This window comes from Microcaecilia unicolor, chromosome 1, assembly GCF_901765095.1.
Source record: "Microcaecilia unicolor chromosome 1, aMicUni1.1, whole genome shotgun sequence".
Taxonomy (NCBI): Eukaryota; Metazoa; Chordata; class Amphibia; order Gymnophiona; family Siphonopidae; genus Microcaecilia; species Microcaecilia unicolor.
In genome coordinates, this window is record NC_044031.1 from 66,143,009 (window position 1) to 66,168,119 (window position 25,111).

The window sequence follows — 25,111 nt, forward strand, 5'->3', positions numbered from 1 at the left end:
AGGGTCAGATGCTGGATGGAAAGGGGGAGAGAGAGGGGGCAGACGCTAGCTGGAAAAGGATGCGAGAGGGGGCAGACGCTAGATAAAAAGGGGGAGAGAGGGGGGTAGACGGATGGAAAGGGGGGAGAGAGGAGGCAGATGCTGGATGGAAAAGTGGGGGGGAAGAGAGGGCAGGCGCTGAGAAGAGATCGAGGAAAGAAGAAACAAGAGACTAGAACCAACACAATTAGAAAAAGTAAACGGCCAGACAACAAAGGTAGGAAAAAATAATTTTATTTTTAGTTTAGAATAAAATAGTGTGGTAGCTGTGTTAATAAATACAGAAAATGGAAATAAGGTAATATTTTTATTGGTCTAATTTTAATACATTTTTGACTGATGTTTGGAGACCCAACCTTCCTTTCTCATATCAGAACAGAATACCTTAACAGCAGTATACTGTCCTGACCTGAGGAAAGAGGTTTTGGCCTTTGAAAGCTAATTGAAAAATGTATTTAGTCCAATAAAATGGTATCATCATATTTTTCATTTTTTTTTTGTTTTATTTGTATTTGTTAACCTATAGTATAGTGAATGAAATATGTCAGTTTTTAAAATTTGCTTCTGCTGTTGAGACCCGCAAGACTACCACAGGAAGTCTCGGCCACCATTTTGAAAACACAGCGGTGCCGGTGGGCAGGGGAATAGCGGCAGTAGTTGCATAAGTAGAGGCCAACTAAACCATCTGTTCATGCTGATATACCAAAGCCAGTAATCCTCCTTACTGTGGATAGCTCCTTCTATTAACTGCTTGAAGCTATGTTGCCTCATACCCTCCAAAAAAAAAAAAAAAAATCAGACCCCCCCCCCCCCCCCAAACTTCTTCCGGGGTTTTAATAAATATTAAAATTGCCCATTATCAACAATCTCTCTCAGCTTGAATATCCAAAATTAACTGCATCAATTCCTCAATGTGAGCATGATTGTATCTCAGAGGGCAGTGAACTACTAAAATATATAATTTATTTTTTTTCTCCAGTTCTAGTCAGTAACACTTTATATTCTGCCACCTTGCGAAGTCCAGTCTTTTTAGGTTGCAGTGTGCTACACATAACTGCCACCAGTCTCTCCCATCCCCCGTTCATACCCAGTCAAAATTAGAAGAAGACAGAATAACCAGTAGGACACTACAGCATAAGGGCACTGCATCATGCCCACGAAGTCAGCTGTCCACATAATACAAAAAATAGTCTATTTTATCTGCTTTCATAGAATCAGAAATAGCAACCAATTTAGATCATACCGGAATTCCTTCAAATTACAACCTGTGTCTCCTGGGCTGGTAGAAAAGGGAATATTTTATCAAGTTACTCTTGAACAACTCATGCCCAATACACTTCCTCCTCTTAAATGAGGAGCATAAACATATCAGCCCCACACATTTCTGGTCTATTATCCTTTTTACACAGTAGAAGAAAAGGACACCCCTCACAAACCAAAAATATAACACCCAAAACCTTAAACGTCCAAATTGCTAGTTTTGAAACACAATTTTAAGACATTTATCTATGCAGTTCATCAGCAGTGCATCCAAATCAAAAGGGGGAATGTTGGAGAAGGGATTTGGGCGTTCCCACAACTTGGACGTTTTTCTGCCATAATGGAACAAATCAAAAACATTCAGGGCTAAAAGTTAGACGTTTTGGTGTAGACTGTTCCAATCAGAACTACGTCAAAAAAAGGTGCCCTAAATGACCGGATGATCACTGGAGGGATTAAGGCATAACCCCTCTCCCTTACTCTACTACTACTCTAAATCATTTCTATAGTGCTACCAGTCGTACGCAGCGCTTCACAATTTAACATGAAGAAAAGACAGTCCCTGCTCAAAAGAGCTTACAATCTAAATCAGGACAGACAGACAGGACAAATAAGGGATAAGGGTAGGACAGACAGATAGGACATATGGGAAGGGACTAATGAAGAGAGGAAGACAAGATAAAGGTTACGAGCAGGTGACAAGTTAGGAATTAAAAGTAGCATCAAACAGGTAGGCCTTTAGCCCAGATTTGAAGGCGGCCAGGGATGGAGCTTGATGCAATGGCTCAGGGAGTCTATTCCAGGCATAAGGTGCGGCAAGATAAAAGGAACGGAGTCTGGAGTTAGCGATGGGGGAGAAGGGTACAATTAGGAGAGATTTGCCTAGTGAACGGAGTTCCTGGGAAGGAGTGTAGGGAGAGATGAGGGTGGAGAGGTAGTGAGGGGCAGCAGAGTGAATGCACTTATAGGTTAATAAGAGGAGCTTGAACTGTATACGGAAATGGATAGGGAGCCAGTGAAGTGACTTCAGAAGAGGGCTGATATGGGCATAGCGACTTTGGCGAAATATTAATTGTGCAGCAGCATTTTGAACAGATTGAAGAAGAAAGAGATGGCTGAGTGGAAGACTGGTGAGAAGCAAGTTGCAGTAGTCCAAGCGAGAAGTGATGAGAGTGTAGATGAGGGTTCTGGTAGCGTGCTCAGAAAGGAGAGGGCGAATTTTGGCGATGTTATAGAGGAAGAAACGACAGGTTTTAGCAATCTGTTGAATATGTGCAGAGAAGGAGAGGGAGGAGTCGAAGATGACCCCAAGGTTACGAGCAGATGAGACAGGAATAGAGAGTGGGGGAAGGGGAGAGGTTGGTTTAGGTGGGAAGATAAGGAGCTCAGTTTTGGACATATTGAGCTTCAGGTATAACTTGTCTGGAATGTTTTTACGTTTGGGGAGCGTGCCAGGTGCCCTTGACCTGGATTGGCCACTGTCGGTGACAGGATGCTGGGCTAGATGGACCTTTGGTCTTTCCCAGTATGGCACTACTTATGTACTTATGTAGGTGGCCCCCAGTACATACCAGCCTCTTTGACAGCTTTAGATGTTATAGCCAGTTTTATTAGCGCAGCAAGCAGGTCCCTGGAGTAGCCTAGTGGGCGGTGCAGTGAATTGTAGACAAAGGGACCCAGGCCCATATCCCACTCTAACTGGTACACATGTGGTGGAAAGTTTGAGCCCTCCAAAACCATAGTAACATAGTAGATGATGGCAGATAAAGACCTGTATGGTCCATCCAGTCAGCCCAACAAGATAAAATCTACTGTACCCACATAGAGGTGACACCTGCAGACATAAGGACTATTGTAGTTGTGTACAGTTGGATACAGTAGGTTTTTGGTGTGTTTTGGAGAGCTCACTATACAGTATGAGGGGGTAATGGTGTGATGTGTACCTGGGACCTTTTATGTGAAGTCCACTTCTCTGTTGGGATTTCTGTGTGGCCAGTCTACTAAGAATGCAGGACCCCCCCCCCCCCCCCCCCAAAAAAAAAAAAAAATGTCCCAATGGCTTGGTTTTTTTGTGTTTTTCCATTGGAAGTTCTTTTTTTCTTTCTGAAAATGTTCACTAAAGAAAAGCACGCTGAGCATAAAACATCTAGGAAATGACTATTTTCAAAACAAAAAGCTAAGATGTTTTTCTGGTTCAAAAAAATCTCTATGTTTGCCACTTGATTTTTGGACATTTTCAGCTGTTCACAAGCAGATTTAGATGTCATATCGAAAATGCCCCTTTTTATTTTATTTTTGCTCTATACAGTGTGTTGTATTTTGTTTGGTTTTATAATTATTTTATGTTTTTATTGTGATCAGCCTAGATCTTGACTTTTTGATACATGGAATAAAAATGCTATTAATTTTGATTCACTTTGCAGTACATGTCAGCTGTCTTTGTGGTACAATTATGTGTGTTTTAAACACATCTTGTTGGAGCAATAGTGCCTACTAGGAAGGGTTTCTCCTGTCTATACGCAAAGCAGGAGCAATTCTTTTCAAGCTCTTTCATTTAGGCAAATATAACTGTCATTTCTTTATATAGCACTTGTTGCTTTTTGCTAGCATACTTGTCTCGTACCCCTAAGAAGTTCATTCATAAGTACATAAATATTGCCATATTGGGACAGACCAAAGGTCCATCAAGCCCAGCCAGCATCCTGTTTCTAACAGTGGCCAATCCAGGTCATAAACACAGCCGCGAGACTCATCCTAAGAGAACGACGCTTTGCACATGCCGAACCCTTGCGTTTCAAATTACACTGGCTGCCTGTACAGGAGCGCATTGCCTTTAAGCTCTGCTCCTTGACCCATAAAATCATCTATGGGCTTGCCCCGGAGTATATGCACCCCTTAATCGACCTCCCGCCCAGGAACGCCAATCCTGCTGCTCATTCTTACCTTCATCTGCACTTCCCAAACTGTAAGGGTGTCAAGTACAAGAAGATCTTCGCCTCGTCCTTCCGCTACTGGAGCCCTAAGCACTGGAATGCTCTTCCGCAACACCTCAAAACTCAAGCGGACCACGCCCTCTTTAAGAATTTGTTGAAGACATACTTCTTTGCCAAGACCTACCCCTCACTTTATACCGCTGACTGATACACCCCTCCTGTCTCTTACCCCGCTAGTTCACCCTGTTAGATGCTTTTCCCCCTGCTTACTCCTTGTATACTTTTCTAAGCTTCCTATTCTGTAATTTTATTTCATGTTTTGTAAGCCACATTGTGCCTGCATGAGTGGGAAAATGTGGGATATAAGCGAACAATAAATAAATAAATTAAATAAATACCTGGCAAGATCCCAAAAAAAGTATAAAACATTTTTTTATTTATTTGTTACATTTGTATCCCACATTTTCCCACCTATTTGCAGGCTCAATGTGGCTTACATAGTACCCGAGAGGCTTTGAAGTCTCCGGTGAACAAATACAAGGTAATGTTGTGATAGGATAGAGTTCATTTAGTTTTTATGCTGCTTATCCCAGAAATGAGCAAAATTGGGATTCTCTTTTGGCCTGCTGCCATGATATGTTCTTACACTTGGAGTTTAGACATTTCTTCAGTATTGTGAATTACCTTGATTCTTACACCAAATATTATGCAATGACTGTCTATTTTGGATATACTGAAAACCAGAACGGTTTATGACCCTTTAAGACCAGAACTGGTTAGCTGCTGTTGATAAAACAGTGTTCAATTTATTACATTGCAGGGTAAGGATTATATTGAAGGCCAACCAGGGATTTGGATAAGAGGGCTCTTATCGTGAGATGCTAATATTTATTTAGAGAGGTATGTGTTTCTTTAAGAAGACTCTTCAATTTGTTTTCTTTTAAGGCTGCACTAGTGGCTCCTAACTCCCACACTGATGGAACTGAAGAAAATGTAAATATCCCTCTGCCAATGGACCAGGAAAAAGATCTTCATTTATCAGAAGGTTCTTTTCTACCTCCACCTCCTATCCAGAGAGTTATGGATCCAGGTATGTGTTTATAGCGGGCAGTTTTGTTTCAAGGTAATAACTGTAATTCTTTTTACACCACTATGACAATTTGGAATCTAGCACTACACATCTTGTAACCTCTACGCATAGGTAATGAGTCCTGCTTCAGGCTCGATTACAGTTTGGGTTATCTCAGTTTATATTGAGCTGAATCAACTGCTTTTGATATTTCACAAAAATGAGCATGCCCTGATCTTCAGTCATTTAGTCTGTGAAAAGTTTTAGCAAACAGTTTGTTCTTTCAGTAAATAAGACCTGCAGCCTCTCTTTAGAAGGTGACTCTTTTTTTGTCAGTTTTTGACCATTTCCTTAGGCAGACAATGCAATTTGCTGAAGCAGTTGTCATCAGCGAACAGGGCACCACTGGGTTGATAATATCCTCTCTGGAGAAGCCCGTTAGAAACCTAGAGCATGTTGACAGTTAGGGCCATGTTGTCTACTCTATCTGTTCATTTGTACCTGTTACATATTTTCCTTGATAGCTGATTCTCTCTCATCCTCGCCATAGTACTTAAGTCCCATTGTGCTTGTTCCAAGCGTATTTTAATTGGCACTGTTTGTTGTGCTGCCGTCTTTAAAGGGAGTCTGCTCTAGCTGTTTACCACCCTCTCAATCAGAATTGTTTTTAAGAGAAAACATTTTTTTTCACATTCCTTTTAAACATGCCTTTTTTTCCCACATCATAAGATGACCCGTTTGCCCTTGGGCTTCCCCTATGAAAAATGCTACCCTCTAATGCCTTATTTGGAGCCTGTTGAATATTTATTTATTTAACACATTTGTACCCCACATTTTCCCACCAATTTGCAGGCTCAATGTGGCTAACATCAAACCATAAAGGCAGTCGCTAATCCGGTAACTATACAGATAACATAGTGTAGAGGACAGGGAGATAAAAATAAAAAATAAAGCGGGGTATAAGGGCAAAAAGTGAAAGGGTAAAAGTGGTCAATACGGTCCATTAATTTGCTGTGTTGCAGAATATAGGGACTTATGTTGGATCCTTGGGGTAGGCCTTTCCGAATAAGCTGGTCTTGAGTGATTTCCTGAAATTAAGATGATTGTGGATTGTTTTCACAGCTTTTGGCAGTGCATTCCATAGTTGTGTACTTATAAAGGAGAAGGTGGATGCATAAATGGATTTATATTTGAGACCATTGCAGTTAGGGTAGTGGAGGTTTAAGTATGAACGGGATGATCTGGATATATTCCTGGAAGGTAAATTGATTAGGTTTGTCATGTATACAGGGGCTTCTCCGTAAAGAATTTTGTGGACTAGGGTGCAGATTTTGAAGGTGATACGTTCCTTAATAAAGAAATATAGGCCTATCACTGCTTTTTATGGAATTCCTCTGATTGCGTTTCCCTCACCAGAATGAAAACATTTGAACAGCACACACTTATCCAATCTAATGCATTTTTTTGAGGGGGTAAGCAAACATGTGGACAATGGGGAGCCGGTTGATATTGTATATCTGGATTTTCAGAAGGCGTTTGACAAAGTGCCGCACGAAAGACTCCTGAAGAAATTGCAGAGTCATGGAATCGGAGGTAGGGTATTATTATGGATTAAGAACTGGTTGAAAGATAGGAAGCAGAGAGTAGGATTGCGTGGCCAGTATTCTCAGTGGAGGAGGGTAGTTAGTGGGGTCCCGCAGGGGTCTGTGCTGGGTCCGTTGCTTTTTAATGTATTTATAAATGACCTAGAGATGGGAATAACTAGTGAGGTAATTAAATTCGCCGATGACACAAAATTATTCAGGGTCGTCAAGTCGCAGGAGGAATGTGAACGATTACAGGAGGACCTTGCGAGACTGGGAGAATGGGCGTGCAAGTGGCAGATGAAGTTCAATGTTGACAAGTGCAAAGTGATGCATGTGGGTAAGAGGAACCCGAATTATAGCTACGTCTTGCAAGGTTCCGCGTTAGGAGTTACGGATCAAGAAAGGGATCTGGGTGTCGTCGTCGATGATACGCTGAAACCTTCTGCTCAGTGTGCTGCTGCGGCTAGGAAAGCGAATAGAATGTTGGGTGTTATTAGGAAGGGTATGGAGTCCAGGTGTGCGGATGTTATAATGCCGTTGTATCGCTCCATGGTGCGACCGCACCTGGAGTATTGTGTTCAGTACTGGTCTCCGTATCTCAAAAAAGATATAGTAGAATTGGAAAAGGTACAGCGAAGGGCGACGAAAATGATAGTGGGGATGGGACGACGTTCCTATGAAGAGAGGCTGAGAAGGCTAGGGCTTTTCAGCTTGGAGAAGAGACGGCTGAGGGGAGATATGATAGAAGTGTATAAAATAATGAGTGGAATGGATCGGGTGGATGTGAAGCGACTGTTCACGCTATCCAAAAATACTAGGACTAGAGGGCATGAGTTGAAGCTACAGTGTGGTAAATTTAAAACGAATCGGAGAAAATTTTTCTTCACCCAACGTGTAATTAGACTCTGGAATTCATTGCCGGAGAACGTGGTACGGGCGGTTAGCTTGACGGAGTTTAAAAAGGGGTTAGATAGATTCCTAAAGGACAAGTCCATAGACCGCTATTAAATGGACTGGAAAAATTCCTCATTTTTAGGTATAACTTGTCTGGAATGTTTTTACGTTTGGGGAGCGTGCCAGGTGCCCTTGACCTGGATTGGCCACTGTCGGTGACAGGATGCTGGGCTAGATGGACCTTTGGTCTTTCCCAGTATGGCACTACTTATGTACTTATGTACTTTCTCAGCGTTTACTACCATTTCCCATATACACAAATGTTCTGTGTGGAACAGTGTTGAATTTCTTACTGAAATCTAGATAGATTATATTCACTCTATCCCTTTGATATGCGACTCCAGTCACCTCCTCTAATTCAAGCAAAAAAAAAAAAAATAGCACAAAGGGCCTTTAAAAACAAAAGGGAACACAGTTCTTACATTAAAATAATCCTTTAATAGTGAACTTTGATTGAAGAAAGACCCGACATGGGCCGTGTTTCGGTGCTACCGCACCTGCGTCAGGGGTCTCCGGATAAAATGCAGTGCAAAGCTCACACACAGCAGCAGCGTAAGTCGCAATGGATTCCATTGCCACTTACGCTGCTGCTGTGTGTGAGCTTTGCACTGCATTTTATCCGGAGGAACATATCACACACAATTTTGGAAAGCATCAGCCTTTTGAAATTAGTCTGCTGAAGCCTCCTTTGTCATTGGTGTGACCCCTGACGCAGGTGCGGTAGCACCGAAACACGGCCCGTGTCGGGTCTTTCTTCAATCAAAGTTCACTATTAAAGGATTTTTTAATGAAAGAACTGTGTTCCCTTTTGTTTTTAAAGGCCCTTTGTGCTGTTTTTTTTTGCTTGGTCTTTTTCTGTACTTGGTTACCTCCTCTAATTCAGTCATACTTATTTGGCAAGATCTTTCCCCTTGTCAAGTCATGCTATACTATTCTTCAGTAATGTTTCTATTGCTTTCACCATTACTGATGTCACATTAATGTCTTTGTTCTCTTCCTTGTGCTGCCATACTACATCTGCTGCTTTGCAGGGTTTTGGCACCTCCATGTTTCCTCAGATAAGTTGAACAAAGCTATGAGAAATGCAGTCAGTAACTTCTTGAGCACTTTCACTATACTTCTGAGGTTGTCAATCCAGTCCTCGGGACACATCCAGCCAGTCAGGTTTTCAGGATATTCACAATGAATATGCATGAGATAAATTTGCATCTACTACTTCTATTCTATGCAAATCTCTCTCATACACAGTGCTTTTTTTGTGCCGGTACACAACGGTACGCGTACCAGCACCTTTTTTTTCGCCCTGCACTTCCTCTCAGTCCCCCAGGGGCGTGGTGTGCTGGAGCCGGCTCGCAAGAGCTCTTGCGAGCCGGTTGTTGTGGCAGGCGAGCCAGCAGTAAGTGAGGTAAGCATGGCACGAGGGCGCCACAAGCCATGCTTACCTCATCTCCCGCGCTCTGGGGGGGTTTAAATCGTCGTCGATCATTTTACCTCCGCAGCAGCCGCAGTGAAAGGCCGTCTGTCTCTAGCCTTCCCTTCGTTTCCAGTCAGTGTCCCGCCTTTGTGGAAAGAGGAAATGACGTCAGAAGAAGGCGGGACACTGACTGGAAACGAAGGGAAGGCTAGAGACAGACGGCCTTTCGCTGCGGCTGCTGCGACGGAGGCAGGGGAGCGAGAAGAATTGCTGGGTGGGTATGGATGGCTGGAGGGGGGGCAGGGGAGTGAAGGGAATCACTGGGTGCGTTTGGATGCCTGGAGGGGGGGGGCAGGGGAGCGAAGGGAATCGCTGGGTGGGTATGGATGCCTAGAGGGGGGGCAGGGAAGAGAAGGGAATCGCTGGGTGGATATGGATGGCTGGAGGGGGGGCAGGGGAGCGAAGGGAATCGCTGGGTGGGTATGGATGGCTGGAGGGGGGGGGGCAGGGGAGCGAAGGGAATCGCTGGGTAGGTATGGATTCTTGGAGGGGGGCAGGGGAGCAAAGGGAATCGCTGAGTGGGTATGGATGCTTGGAGGGGGGCAGGGGAGCCAAGGGAATCCCTGGGTGGGTATGGATGCCTGGAGGGGGGGGGCAGGGGAGCCAAGGGAATCGCTGGGTGGGTATGGATGGCTGGAGGGGGCAGGGGAGAGAAGAGAGTTGCAGGACATGGATGGAGGAGAGGGAAGGAAGAGAGAAGAAATGCTGGACATGGATGGTGGGGAGGGAAGAGTGAGGAATGAGATGAGGGAAAAGGAAGAGAGGAGAAAAACTACACATGGATGAAGAAAATAGGCAGAAGCTGGATCCACTGGACAGTCAAGTCTGCGGAGAACCCAGCTTTTACTTACAGATGTAGGGCAAGAAATGAAGAAGAAAGGCGGAAAATAAAGAAATAAATGGAAAGGAAGCCCTGGAAACGGAGTTAAGGGAACAGATAGAGAGCAGCAGAATCAGAGATTGGGACCAATATGGAAAGAAAAACAAAGTCACCAGACAACAAAGGTAGAAAAAATCATTTTATTTTCATTTTAGTGTTTGAAATATGTCTTATTTGAGAATTTACATCTGCTGTCTTATTTTGCACTGGGTATACTGGAGCTGTAACAGCTTACAGAAATTATTTATAATGAAAAAAATCACGTTATTTTGTTCTCCTATACTAGTATAATATTTTCAATGATATATGCGCCATAGCTGGTATAAGGGGTGTGGCTAATGTGGGTGTGGCTATCATGGGTGGAGCCATATGTGGTGACCCCGCCCATAATGAGTACCAGCATCTTTTTTTCTACAAAAAAAGCACTGTAGCAGGACATGTTTATCCACTCCTACCCTAGCAGAGATAATATTTAACCATCTCTCTGACCTCATGTGCAACTTTCTTTAAATCCGTCACCTTACTTTCTAACTTTTCTTATTCTCTTATCTATCTATATGATACATCTTTGCTTTACCCTTCACTATCAGTTATAATGTTCTATTACATATTGTGTTGACATTGTAAGTAGTATACTATATACACCATACTTTGTATTGTTATTTGAATGTTTTTACTGCTGTAATTGCCTATTGCTCATGAGTGAATTCCTTCAAAAAAGGCGGTAAATAAATCCTAATAAATAAATAAATTTGCCCATAGGAAGCAAATGGGGCAAAATTCAAGTGCTTGGTACTGGACAGCCATTGGACTGACCTGAAATATCTGGATAAATAGGATGAGGAATGTTCCTTTAAAATTTACATTTGAGGAGTGAGTTGGGAAGGAGAGGGCACAGGGCAGGGACAAATATGGTACCTTTTGAAAATAAATGCATGGGGAGGTGAAGTTTAAAGACATATCAATTTCACTACAAATCAAGTAACAAGCAGAATGTACATGCGAGTAATTTAATAAATATACTGCTTCAGTACTGTATGAAGTAATCCTTTCAAAGCTCTGCTTCAGCAGTTGATGATATGCACCTGTGTTTAGTTTACTAGTCTGTTCACCATATTCAGTTCTTAAAACAGTCACAGGCACTTCTCGAAGCATGTACATTTAAAAGGATGTGTAAAACAGCATTCTGTCTCTCTCATTGCTTCCTTAGGATTTATAGACACGTCTGGTATCTCACTGCCTGAAGATACGGACATCAGCAAACTACTTAACATGACTGTCTCTCCCTCCTTCACCATGACACCAGGTACACGTGGCCTGTTAACTCTAGAGGGTATTAATACATGGTTGGGTAAGAAACAAGCAAGACAAAGTTCAGTTTGGCTGTTCTGAAGTATGATTTGCTAGCTGTTTGAGCAAACCCATCTATTTTATTTCAGTCAAGTAGTTCTTAATTTTGCATTCAGAGATGAATAAGTAGTGTAATCAAACATATAAACGGCAAGTGACCGACTCACCTGCAAATGCGCAGTAGAGTCGGAATGCTGAGAGTGTAGAAGTCCAAGCCCCGCCTCCACCAGCAGTACAGTCCAATAGGGAGGAGGGCTTGGCCATGAGCATGGAAATGAGAGGAGGAGGGAGGGAAGGAGGGGGCGGAACTGAGGGAAGCAGACGCTGGGGGGAGGGCAGGGGAGAGAGCAGGGTTGGTGGATGGGGGGAGGCCATAGGAAAACAAAAAATTAGCCCGTTGTTACGGGCTTAACGGCTAGTACTACTATATAACACTAGGGGGGCTTAAGGATACTTAAATGCTTTACCTGCAGTGTGCTATTAAACATGTGTAATTGCTCATAGGTTAGTTTGGCACATTTGTAGTAATCCCAGGGTGACAGTTCAGAGAGGCTATGAGCACAGATAAAGCAACAGCATTATCAGTTGAGTTCCTGAAAGCTATTAATGAAGGACAAAAGAAGCAGGGTTTGAGATATTTGTTTTGCAGGCATAACATTGTTGTATTGGAGAAATGGGGAGAAGTGCAATGGAGCAGTGTGCTGGTGTTATGAGAAGGGAAGAGGGATAAAGTGGTAGTGGATAAGAATAATCCAGGATCACAGGGGTTGATGATGTATGAGGGGGATGAGTGGTTTGGATCATGGAGGTAGTGTTCTGCAGGAGAAAGGGAACAGCAGAGATTCTGTAGGGAAGGACTGAGAGGAAGGGATCCAGGAGGTGTTCCAGTGGGAAAAGGAGGAACAGCAGGGATCAAGTACTATAGGATATAGAAGAGAGGCAGAGATTAAAGTGCTCATGCTGAGGTGAGGATAGAAATTAGGATGGTGGTGCTCTGGAGCAAGAAAGAAAAACTAGGATGGGATGCTGTCAGACAGATGTAATGAAGACAGAGATGATTGCATATACCAGTCATAAGCGATGCCCCCTTTGTGACATACAGTATTTATAAATGATCTGGAAATGGGAATAATAAATGAGGTGATTAAATTTGTTGATGACTCAAAGTTATTAAATAAGAAAAGGATAGTGATTTCAAGAGGACCTTTTGAGGCTGGGAGTCTGGGCATCTAAAGGGCAGATGACATTTAATGTGAGCAAGTGCAAAGAGATATATGTCAGGAAGAGGAACTCAAACTATAGATACATGCTGCAAGCTTCTTAGTTAGGAATCAACACCCAGGAAAAGGATGTAGGTGTCATCACTGGTGATATATTGAAACCCTCTACTCAGTGTGCAGTAGCAGCTAAGAAAGCAAATAGAATGTTAGGAACTATTAGGAAAGGAATTGAGACAAAAACTGAGAATATTATAATGCCTTTGTGTTGCTCCATGGTGTGACTGCACCTTGAATATTGTGTGTAATTCTGGCCACTGCATCTCAAAAAAGATACAGAGAAGGGTGACAAAAATGATAAAGGGGTTGGGATGACGTCCCTATGAGGAAAGGCTAAAACGTCTAGGGCTCTTCAGCTTGGAGAAGAGATGGCTGAAAGGAGATATAATAAAGGTCTATAAAATACTGAGTGAAGTATAATGAATAGACATGAATCACTTGTCTACTCTTTCCAAAAATACAAGGACTAGGGGGGAAATTTCAGACAAATTGGAAAAAATATTTCTTCACTCAACATGCAATTAAACTGTGGAATTTGTTGCCAGGGAATTTGGTAAAAGCAATCAGCATAGCAGGGTTTAAAAAAGGTTTTGACAATATCCTAAAAGTAAAGTCCATAAGCTAGTTGTCACGAAATGCCAGCCTCCCACCTGGGGTTACCCGACGGCCACTTAGAGGGTCTATCCCCAGCACAGCTCAGGTCCACCTATACCTGACACTTGTGCTCTACACTAGCAACCTTCTCCCACCAACTGGATCACACCCACCTCTGGGTGAGTCTCCTGCTCTCAAGTTATCTCTAGTGATTTCTGAGTTACTGGAGCCACACTCCTAGTGGTCCCACAGTTCCCAGAAATCATAGACCCAACACGCAAACCACCAGGATTCTTTATCGGTCCAGGCAGAGAAGCAATAAACTAAATATTGTTTATTGTCTTTTAAAAATTGAACAGTGGAACAAAATAGTGCAGTTAGCAAACAATAACAGGTAACTGAAATATGGATCAATTATAACACTAGCTAAACATCTGTAAACTGTCTAAATAGTACCTGGGAAGATCAGGACATATAATTCACCGAGCCTCAGCAAAGAGATCTGTCTCTCTTTTCTCCTGGGCTAAGACTGAACTCAAAACCAGTAAAGTCCAAATGAGATGAACTCCTGGGCCAATCAGAGCCCAATCAACAAGATTTAAAGTATATACTGCTTCTTGCTTTCTGCTTGTGTCAAACTAAAGAAAAAAACACTCAGTTCTCTGTAACAGTTTTACAACAAAGAAACATTACCTGCTGGCCAAATAGGAGAAATACACTTCAGAACATAATCAATGCTGAAAAATGTCCAATACATTTTATAGGCTTAAAAAGCACTGTTCCTTCAAACCAGTATTAAGATGGAGTTGGAAACATTCCACTGCTTATTCTTGGGGTAGCAGCATAAAATCTTTTTTAAACGATATGCTAAAAGAAATGTCCATAAGTCAGTATTAAAATGGAAAAATCCACTGCTTATTCTTGGTGTAGCAGCATAAAATCTGTTTTACTCTTATGGGATCTTGCCAGGTACTTGTGACCTGGATTGGCCACTGTTGGAAACAGGATACTGGACTTGATGGACCTTCAGTCCACCTAGTATGGTGATGCTTATGAACTTATGTGTACTTGTCTGATCTCTAAGCAGCAAAAGAAAAAAAAAAGTGATTTGACAGTGGCCAGAGGAATATTAGGATGCATAGGAGATGAGGATGTTTCTGTACAGGTCATAGGTGAGACTTCATCTTTAGATTGTCCAGCTCTGGAGACCATATCTTCAAAATAGTATAGGCAGAGTTGATGGCAAGTGAAGAGCTACAGACATGTAACATAGTAAATGACGGCAGATAGACCTGTACGGTCCATCCAGTCTGCCCAACAAGATAAACTCATTTTACATGGTATGTGAAACCCGAGTTTGATTTGTCCTTGCCTTTCTTGGGGCACAGATAATAGAAGTCTGCCTAGCGGGGGTCACGTGATGCCTGCTTCCTAGGAAGACGCAGACCTATGCAGCTCCCCCTGACACCAGCCGAAATCTGCTGAAATATCGAAGATCCTGAATCTTTTGAAGCCAGAAAAGCAGTGCGGGGGCGAGAAGAACATCACCGGCTACTGCGGGGCTGAATTTGGAAAGGCGGAACGTCTGAGTTATGCCCACAAGGGCGCAACGAAAATCTAAAACACCGCGAATTCAGGCCCCGAACAAAATGGCGGCGCTACAGCGTGATCAAAACCTAGATCCAGGTGTGCCCCCGAACCCGACGCTCATGCAGACAACGGAGTGGGTCCAGGAAATCACCCGTTCGGTATCAGCGGCATTAGCTGATCGCCTGAATAAATTACAATCAGCTGTGGAGGAAATACATGAGAAGTTCGATGCGCATTCCCACAGGCAGCAGGAGATGGAACAGCGGATCTCGACGGGCGAGGAGGAGGCGAGGGCCACGGCGACTTTGGTCGCCGCACTGCAGAAGGAGACGGGAGAACTGCGAGAAAGAATTGAAGACCAAGAAAACCGGAACCGCAGGAACAATCTGCGGGTGATCGGGCTGCCGGAGACGGTGGCAGGTAATGAATTGTACCGGTTCTTTGACTCCTGGCTACCCCATGCGCTGGGCCTGGAGGAATCCCAGAGTACTTTTTGCTGTGATAGAGCCCATCGAGTGGGAGCGAAGGGAGATGTTAATGCCAAGCCACGTACAGCTATAACCCATTATACTAACTGGCTCTCCAAGGAAAAGCTGATGAAAGCATTCCGGGCGCGTGGGAGTGTGGATTATGAAAATCATCGCATACTTTTGTTCAATGATTACTCCGCCCGGATCGCAGCGCAGAGGAGGGCAATGGCACCCACATGCTCCGAGCTTCATAAGAAGGGAGTGCGCTTCGCGCTTCTGTATCCCGCGAAACTGCGAATATGGCATGAAGGGAAGACACTACTTATGCAGGAGATCGGGGAGGCCCAAGCGTTTCTGCGCACGTTAAATGCCAATGCGCAAGAGGGCTGAAACAGCTGGAACTGTGGGAGCTGGAAAGCAATCTGTTTGCAGTGGCGGTAGACTGGTGATACCTATGCATATTCATAGTTCAAGATGATCTCTGCACTAGTTAATGGCGAGCCTACTGCCTTTGAGGTTTGGACTGAGAACATTGCTAAAAGTCTGTTGGGAGAGAGGGAAGCAGGAGTTGAACTGGTTGTTATCTAGTTGAGAAGGTTTATTAATGATTTATTAATGATTTTAGTGCTTCATTAAGTGGAAGGGAAGGGATCTGATCATTTAGGGCTCAATGAGCTGGGAAGGGGGAGGGGCTAAGGGCGGTTCTGGGAAGGCGAAGGATGGGGAGAGAGAAGGGGACTATAGAGGGGAAGGAGAAGGGAGGAGAGATGATAGCGAGGGGACAGGGGAGGGAGAATAAGGGGGGGAGGGAAAGGAAGGGGGATGTGTGTGTGTGCGTTTGGTGTATGGAAGTGTGGGTGAAGGGGGTGGGGTGGGGAGTAAAAGGAACACGAAAGCGAATTGAAACCCAGATGGGGATTCAGAGGGGAGAAGGAGAGAGAGGAATACGGAATAGATCTGGAAGGCCTTTTGAGGGGCAACAAGAGGGATTTCGCTGGTCCAGCTGGGAGACCAGTGAAAGGGATGCTGGCAAAACCATAGCGAGTACTCTTCTTGGGGGTGAGGATGGCTAACTTAAAAGTAGTTACTCTTAATGTTGATGGACTTCACTCCCCGGTTAAGAGAACCAAAGTGCTTTCCTGGTTGAAAAAAGAGAAGGCTGATATAGCTTTCATTCAGGAAACACACTTAACGGCAATAGAACACCAAAAACTGAAGAGGGATTGGGTGGGTGAGGTAGAATATGCTTCTTATAACTCTAGGCAAAGGGGGGTGGCTATTTTAATCCATAAACAACTGCCTTTTACCATGCATAAGGTGATCTCAGACACGGAAGGAAGATATGTACTTGCATTGGGAGACCTATGGGGTCAGAGTATCCTATTGTGTAACGTTTATGGACCCAACATCTACTCCCACAAGTTTTTTTCAGAACTAGTAGCTAAAGTGGTACCATTCCCGGACTGTCACATAGTGATGGGGGGAGATTTTAACTGTTTGGCCGACCAGACAGTGGATTGTAAACCAAGGAAGCTAAGGGGAGAGAATTGGGGGAGTAGGGGGATTAATTTCTTACTATCCCAGCTAGGATTGGTGGATATCTGGAGGCTTTTGCACCCACATGACAGGGAATTCACCTTCTACTCTCACCCCCACAACACCTACTCTCGGATTGATTATCTGCTTACTACACCATCCCTGCTTTCTAGGTCCTCTCACGTTCATATAGTGGACTGCACCCTTAGCGATCATTCAGCTGTCACCATGACGAAATCTTTTGCAGGAGGCCAGGGAGAGAGAGTGTGGAAACTTCATCCCCATTTGTATCATGACAAGGAGTTCCGAGAATATCTACGGAACAAGTGGATAGATTACCAAACGTATAATCATACAGGGGACGTAGATGCGGGTACATACTGGGAGGCATCGAAGACAGTAATGAGAGGTTACATAATAGCTTACACAGCGGGGAAAAAGAAGGAGAGAGAGGCAGACCTCCTGAGACTGTCCAATGAGTACCACACTTTGAGGAGAACACATCTGACCATTCTGTTAAAGCAGGATAGTGCACGCATATTAGAGGTTAGACATCAAATAGATGAAATCTTGAATCAGAGAGCGCAGCGAGATATATACTTCCAACGATTCAGATTATTCAAGTGGGGAAACAAAGCTGGGAAGCTACTGGCAGCATTAGTTAGGCCATACCGTAAGCGGCAACTTATTACCACTATTAGGGATACGGCAGGCAGGGAGTGTACCACAGAAAAAAACATCACACAGCAATTTGTTAATTTTTATAGTTCTTTATACGAGGTAAGAGAGTTTGATCAGGTGGCAAGTGAGGCTTTTTTTCAAGATGTTCACCTTCCTACCCTGGCATCTGACCAGTTAAGTACTCTTAATAGCCCAATAGTGGAGCAGGAGGTTAAACAAGCCATCAAATCTTTAAAGTTGACTAAGGCGCCAGGACCAGATGGCTACGGCCCGGAGTATTATAAAATTTTGGCAGACCTGGTGGCGGCCCCCTTGGGAGATTGGTTTAATGGGATGGGGAATGGATTAACTATACAGAACAATATGGCCCATATAGTGTTAATTCCAAAACCTGGTAAAGACTCAACCCAGGTGGGTTCTTATCGCCCCATTTCATTGTTAAACCAGGATATTAAAATCCTAGCCGCTATCATGGCTCGGCGGATGAATGGGGTGGTTTCTTGTTTAGTTCATGAAGACCAAGTGGGATTTGTCCCGGGGAGGCACGCCTCCATGAACATTATGAGAGCTCTTTTGGCCATACAGGAATGCAGGGGTAGAGGGGGGCTGGAAGTCATTGCGGGCCTCGATATGGAGAAGGCGTTTGACAGCATTTCGTGGCAATATCTGTTTTGGACCCTAAATCGCTACGGCATAACAGGGACCTATATCTCATGGATTAAAACGCTTTACACTCTCCCAGTGGCCAGATTGTTAATTAATGGTAAACTCACAGAGAGCTTTCCCTTACAAAGGGGAACCCGTCAAGGATGCCCCCTGTCACCGCTCCTTTTTTTGTTGGCCATAGAACCGTTAGCTATAAAAATTAGGGGACATAGGGCTATAAGGGGGATAAGGGTGGGTACACAGGACTTCCGGGTGAATCTGTTTGCAGATGACATCCTAGTCTACTTGGCCAATGGGCCTAGAGATCTTCCCCGGGTGTTAGAAATAGTAGGGGATTATGGGGAATTATCAGGACTGCGGGTCAACTGTCTAAAATCAGAAGTACTTCCATTGTCAGGAAATTCTGTGGACCCAGGCCTGTCGGGGATGCCAATACCGCTTGCCCGAGAAGCTATGAGATATTTGGGAATTTTTCTCAGTGTAAATACCTTGATATTCTATAAGAAAAATATAGTGGATACACTGGACAACATCAGAAAGCTATGTGATAGATGGAAACAATTGCCGCTCTCCCTGATGGGCAGAATAGCCTTAGTTAAAATGGTCTTACTACCAAAGATCCTGTACCCACTACAAGCGGCCCCCTTGTGGGTGTTGAGGAGGGACGAGCGCCTATATCGGTCTATTATACGCGCCTTTATCTGGCGGGGGAAGGGAGCAAGGATCGGACATCAAAAGCTCTCTTTGAGTAGGGCCATGGGAGGTCTGGCATTGCCTGAATTACGCTTGTACAATGTGGCTGCACTTATGCGACTCATTTTTGAGGGACTGACGGGTAGCTACCGGTTTTTGCCGGGTGGTGGATTAGAGGACTGGAGTGCCCCGTGGTCCTTCACAAATTTACTACACATGAGGCCTAGTAACATATATGACACTGCAGGGAGACTGACCTTTCTGCAGCCTTTACGCAGGGCATGGGCTTGGTGGAGAGGGCAACAGAATAGAGAGTCGGAGGCTTCCCCTTTCTTGGGCATGGTGGGCAATGCAGATTTTCCGGCAGGCCTGGGATATTCTATCTTTGATAAATGGAGAGAGAAGGGATGTGTGATGTTGGTCCACCTTATGGAGCAGGGACAGGAGCACATAGACACTTTTGAACAGCTGAAGGAAAGGTGGGAAATCCCTAATAATCATTTGTTGCAATATTTACAAGTACGGCACTATTACTCTTCTTTGCAACAGGCACACAGGGACAAATGGTTATGGGGACCTATGGACAAGATTTTACTGCGCACACCGTACAAGATGAATAGCCTAACTACATGGTACAAAGTCCTACAAATGCATAGACCCTTGGGGGGGATGGAAAGATTAATGGATCAGTGGAATAGAGAGCTGAAAAAGAATTATACTATTAAGGAGTTTGATAAACTCTTTTCTAATATACAGTGGGGGAAATAAGTATTTGATCCCTTGCTGATTTTGTAAGTTTGCCCACTGACAAAGACATGAGCAGCCCATAATTGAAGGGTAGGTTATTGGTAACAGTGAGAGATAGCACATCACAAATTAAATCCGGAAAATCACATTGTGGAAAGTATATGAATTTATTTGCATTCTGCAGAGGGAAATAAGTATTTGATCCCCCACCAACCAGTAAGAGATCTGGCCCCTACAGACCAGGTAGATGCTCCAAATCAACTCGTTACCTGCATGACAGACAGCTGTCGGCAATGGTCACCTGTATGAAAGACACCTGTCCACAGACTCAGTGAATCAGTCAGACTCTAACCTCTACAAAATGGCCAAGAGCAAGGAGCTGTCTAAGGATGTCAGGGACAAGATCATACACCTGCACAAGGCTGGAATGGGCTACAAAACCATCAGTAAGACGCTGGGCGAGAAGGAGACAACTGTTGGTGCCATAGTAAGAAAATGGAAGAAGTACAAAATGACTGTCAATCGACAAAGATCTGGGGCTCCACGCAAAATCTCACCTCGTGGGGTATCCTTGATCATGAGGAAGGTTAGAAATCAGCCTACAACTACAAGGGGGGAACTTGTCAATGATCTCAAGGCAGCTGGGACCACTGTCACCACGAAAACCATTGGTAACACATTACGACATAACGGATTGCAATCCTGCAGTGCCCGCAAGGTCCCCCTGCTCCGGAAGGCACATGTGACGGCCCGTCTGAAGTTTGCCAGTGAACACCTGGATGATGCCGAGAGTGATTGGGAGAAGGTGCTGTGGTCAGATGAGACAAAAATTGAGCTCTTTGGCATGAACTCAACTCGCCGTGTTTGGAGGAAGAGAAATGCTGCCTATGACCCAAAGAACACCGTCCCCACTGTCAAGCATGGAGGTGGAAATGTTATGTTTTGGGGGTGTTTCTCTGCTAAGGGCACAGGACTACTTCACCGCATCAATGGGAGAATGGATGGGGCCATGTACCGTACAATTCTGAGTGACAACCTCCTTCCCTCCGCCAGGGCCTTAAAAATGGGTCGTGGCTGGGTCTTCCAGCACGACAATGACCCAAAACATACAGCCAAGGCAACAAAGGAGTGGCTCAGGAAGAAGCACATTAGGGTCATGGAGTGGCCTAGCCAGTCACCAGACCTTAATCCCATTGAAAACTTATGGAGGGAGCTGAAGCTGCGAGTTGCCAAGCGACAGCCCAGAACTCTTAATGATTTAGAGATGATCTGCAAAGAGGAGTGGACCAAAATTCCTCCTGACATGTGTGCAAACCTCATCATCAACTACAGAAGACGTCTGACCGCTGTGCTTGCCAACAAGGGTTTTGCCACCAAGTATTAGGTCTTGTTTGCCAGAGGGATTAAATACTTATTTCCCTCTGCAGAATGCAAATAAATTCATATACTTTCCACAATGTGATTTTCCGGATTTAATTTGTGATGTGCTATCTCTCACTGTTACCAATAACCTACCCTTCAATTATGGGCTGCTCATGTCTTTGTCAGTGGGCAAACTTACAAAATCAGCAAGGGATCAAATACTTATTTCCCCCACTGTATATGATATGGTTAAGGTAGCGGATCTCCAAGAAACCCAATACAAAATATTGCATAGAGCATACATTACAAAGGCCAAGGGGGCAGCTATAGGACTGTGGGAAGAGGGACAATGCACCAAATGCCAGAAGGGGCGGGGGACTTTTCTTCACTCCTTTTTGGAGTGCCCTTCCCTTTCCTTGTGGAACCGAGCATTTCAGCTGATTACTGAAGTCACAAATAGACAGATAGAGTGGGACTATGCCACCTTATTATTGGGAGACCAAGACCTTTTGATTGCCCAAGGACTTACTAAGCCGTGCAGAAGATTCATATACACCTCTCTTTTACTGATCAAAAAGACCATCCTACAATATTGGATCCAACCAGAGAGCCCTTCGGGGGAAGTGTGGTACAACAAAATGAGAATGGTTGGTGAGAATGAGTGCCGAATTTATTCTGATTCCGCAAAACTTGCTAACAGACAATATCACGCTTTGTGGACAGCATGCTTAAAAGTGTTACCTTTATAGGGTAATGAGGGAAGGGGGGAAGAGTAAGTGGAGTGTGTATGGGATGCGGTTGATGAGTTATGGATTGGGTTAGAGTGGTGCGTATGATGCATGAGTGTAAAGGGGGGGAATAAAATGGAAAATGCAGTGTGCAGCGTAAGCCATGTTGGCGATTTATGGATCAATCCTTTTGATAGATAACATTTCTTTGTGATGTTGTATAACTATACTTGGAAGTTGTGGCATTTGTACAAACACTGTTGCACTATGTTAATAAAAATAATAATAAAAAAAAAAAGAAGTCTGCCTAGCACTGTACTAAGTTCTGAAGCTAATCTGCACCAGAACCCTCTGAAATGAATCTTAAGGACCTGAATATGTATACCCTAGAGGAGAGGAGGGGTATATGATAGTGATATTCAAATATCAAAGGTATTAGTAACGCACAGTATATACTCTTTAGAGCATTTTGAGAAAAATAAATATGATAATCCAAATGCTATATAGTTATTATTCCAATTATCCAATTTAGGCAGATGCCACTTCAGATGTTAACTGTTCAGATGAATGGGAGAAACCAGTGTTTGCTGTACCAATATAGTTTTTAGAAGGCCCAAAGCCGGCAGCATGGGAGCCAGAAGAATGTAACCAGTCATGGAAAGGGTGGTGAATTTGTGAAATGGCTGCCCAGTGAAGGCAGTGAAGATGAAAACAGTATCTACTACTACTACTAACAAACATTTCTAAAGCGCTACTAGGGTTACGCAGCGCTGTACAATTTAAACATAGAAGGACAGTCCCTGCTCAAAGAGCTTACAATCTATCTGAATTTAAGAGAGCTCGGGATAAGTAAGGGAGAGGAAAGTACAGTAGATGGTATGAATGGGCAGACTAGATAGGCCATATGATCTTTATCTGCCTTGTGTTTCTATGTTCTTTGTAAGTAGTATCTCTTTTGACAGGCAGATCTCTAGATGAAAGAAATTGAGTAGTTTGCAGATTTTACAGAAATGAATTGTGCCGGCTGTGGCTACTTGAAATAATTCATCAGTGCAGTCAGAGTTTACTGTTGTGTGGCAAGCTTTATTGTTGCTTTCAATTAATGTAGTTGTTTATTTCTCAGGAGAAGAACATTCAGCCTCCTTCATTGATGCCTCTAGCCTGCAGTTAGATCTGGAACAGGAACTGGTTCCAGGCTCTGTGCTGTCATCCACTCATCTTCCTAAAGATGTTCCCACAGAAACACTACACGACGCAGAGTCTGTTATTCAGGAGGACAAAACACGGGCTCAGATGGCAGAAGGTGAACATGAAGAAGAATAACAAAAAGCGAGAACACTGCCTGCCATCCCCTGCCTCCAGTGTTATAAACTACAATTCCCAAGTTGTGCATCTACATCCCCAATTGCTTATAGTTACTTGGGTTCTGGTACTAAAATGACTTCATTTCTTCAAAAATGCACAAAGTATATAATTGATTGAATCATATTGGTCTGATCAGGTATTAGAAGGTATTTTGGGGGGCTGTCTGTTTATCAAACCAGTTAGGAGTGTGATGAATTTCAAGACCACATACCAAAAAGCCACAGGGGATTGGAGCGGAGAGACTTCATTAAAAAAAGGATTAAATGTGTGTTTGAGGTATAGTATAAAGAATATTTGCTGTGCGAGCACAACAGAACACTCTGGTTAACGTCTTTGGAAGAGAAAGGGCAAATAGATTTGGGGCTAACTGGTCATTTATCGGTTAGTGCCTCTGAAAATGTCCAGTTAGTGCCTATCTCAAAACCAGCTATTTTGGGGGTGTTCCGGGGCAGAGTCGGCACTTAACGGGCCAAAGTCACAACATAAATACAACTGCATGAAAGTCAGTCCTATCTTTATGCCATGCCCCATAGCCAGTTAAGTGTTGAATATAGCACTTAATTGACTCTGCTTCATCCAGCTCCACAAACCTGGAAATTCAATGCCAAAGCCTGGACATGGCCCTGCATTGAATTTCCAGACAGAACACCAGCAGCAGTTAGAAAAACGCTGAATATTGACCCCTTTGTTTTTCAATGAGCATTGCACTATCCAAACCAGACTTGAGCAAAGGAAAAAGGCAGTACAGAATAGTGCAGCTTCCCCTTTCTGCATTAGCTGTAGCAACAGGGATTTTAAACCATGCAGTTTTAAGGCGATACATTTAATTGTTTCTGTAGAAATGCATTGCTGCTGTATTTTTGCAAAACATCCATCATGCTTTGAAGCACACTGTCACTTTATGATCTCTGCATGCAGTGTGGCTTGATTATTACAAATTTTCTAATACAAAAAGTCATAGTTCAGGGTGTGCACTGATGATGTTTCTTGTTTTTGCTCACCCTCTGGTCAAACAAATATAAGAAGTTGAAAAAATACTCTAATAAGGCACAGTGTGCCAGGAATGCCTATAAATGACTTAGAATATCAACATATTTGTGTACGTTCACATACACATGTCAATTTTCTGGTTATGCACTATTCTATAAGCTGGCACCTAAATGTGATGGAATTTAGTTTGAAGGCGGAGTCTGGGTGAGACTATAAAATGATATAATTTATATGCATCTTTTGGCATTCTAGGCATGAGCATTTACACGAGGTCTATGGTTGTTGTAAATGTCCATGTCTAAAATATAAGAACATATTTGCTAGTATGCTATAAAGGAAAGGAGGCGTATACTTTCCTTTATAGAATAGGCACCTTCATGGTGCCTAAAAGAAATTAGACTTGATTATGTTTTGCAAGATAGACACAGCCCAGTTGACATTCAGCTCGCGGCAGTCAGTGTTTTTTTTAAATGCTGACCACCGTGGGATGCTAGCCATCAGTATTCAGTGCTGGGCTATGTCCGGGCAACCAAACTAAATATTTGAGGCTTATTCAATGATGTTAGCCATCGGAGATTATGCGAGTCCCTGCTGAATATCAGTCAGGATCCACATTTTAAAAAATGCCAGGTCAGGCACCCCCCCCCCCCCCCCCCTCACATTACTCAAAACACACCCCTCCCCCCTCATGGTGCACCCGGCCTCAAAGGAAATAAAGGGCTACCTAAGCCCCCACCCCCTTAATCCCCCCCTCTCAATCCCCCCCTCTCGCGACCTACCTTGAGAATGCCCTGGGGGTCTAGGAGGAAGTCAGGCAAGTATAAAGTACTGCAAGGCTGCTGCTAGAGGTTGCAATAGCCATTTTGG

At 43.7% G+C, this 25,111-nt stretch overlaps 1 protein-coding gene across 2 annotated transcripts in view; it reads left to right on the forward strand.

Moving 5' to 3' along the window:
- Positions 1–24,881, forward strand: part of GORASP1 (golgi reassembly stacking protein 1) — a 75,475-nt gene extending 50,594 nt beyond the window's left edge. The window contains exons 7-9 of one of the 2 annotated variants that reach the window (XM_030198084.1): positions 5,178–5,322; positions 11,406–11,546; positions 23,013–24,881. In XM_030198084.1, coding sequence (XP_030053944.1) covers positions 5,178–5,322; positions 11,406–11,546; positions 23,013–23,212 — 486 coding nt within the window. In that variant the 3' untranslated portion in view covers positions 23,213–24,881. The remainder of the gene's footprint in view (positions 1–5,177; positions 5,323–11,405; positions 11,547–23,012) is intronic. The other variant, XM_030198094.1, reaches the window with a different exon arrangement.
- The last annotated feature ends 230 nt before the right edge of the window (positions 24,882–25,111 follow it).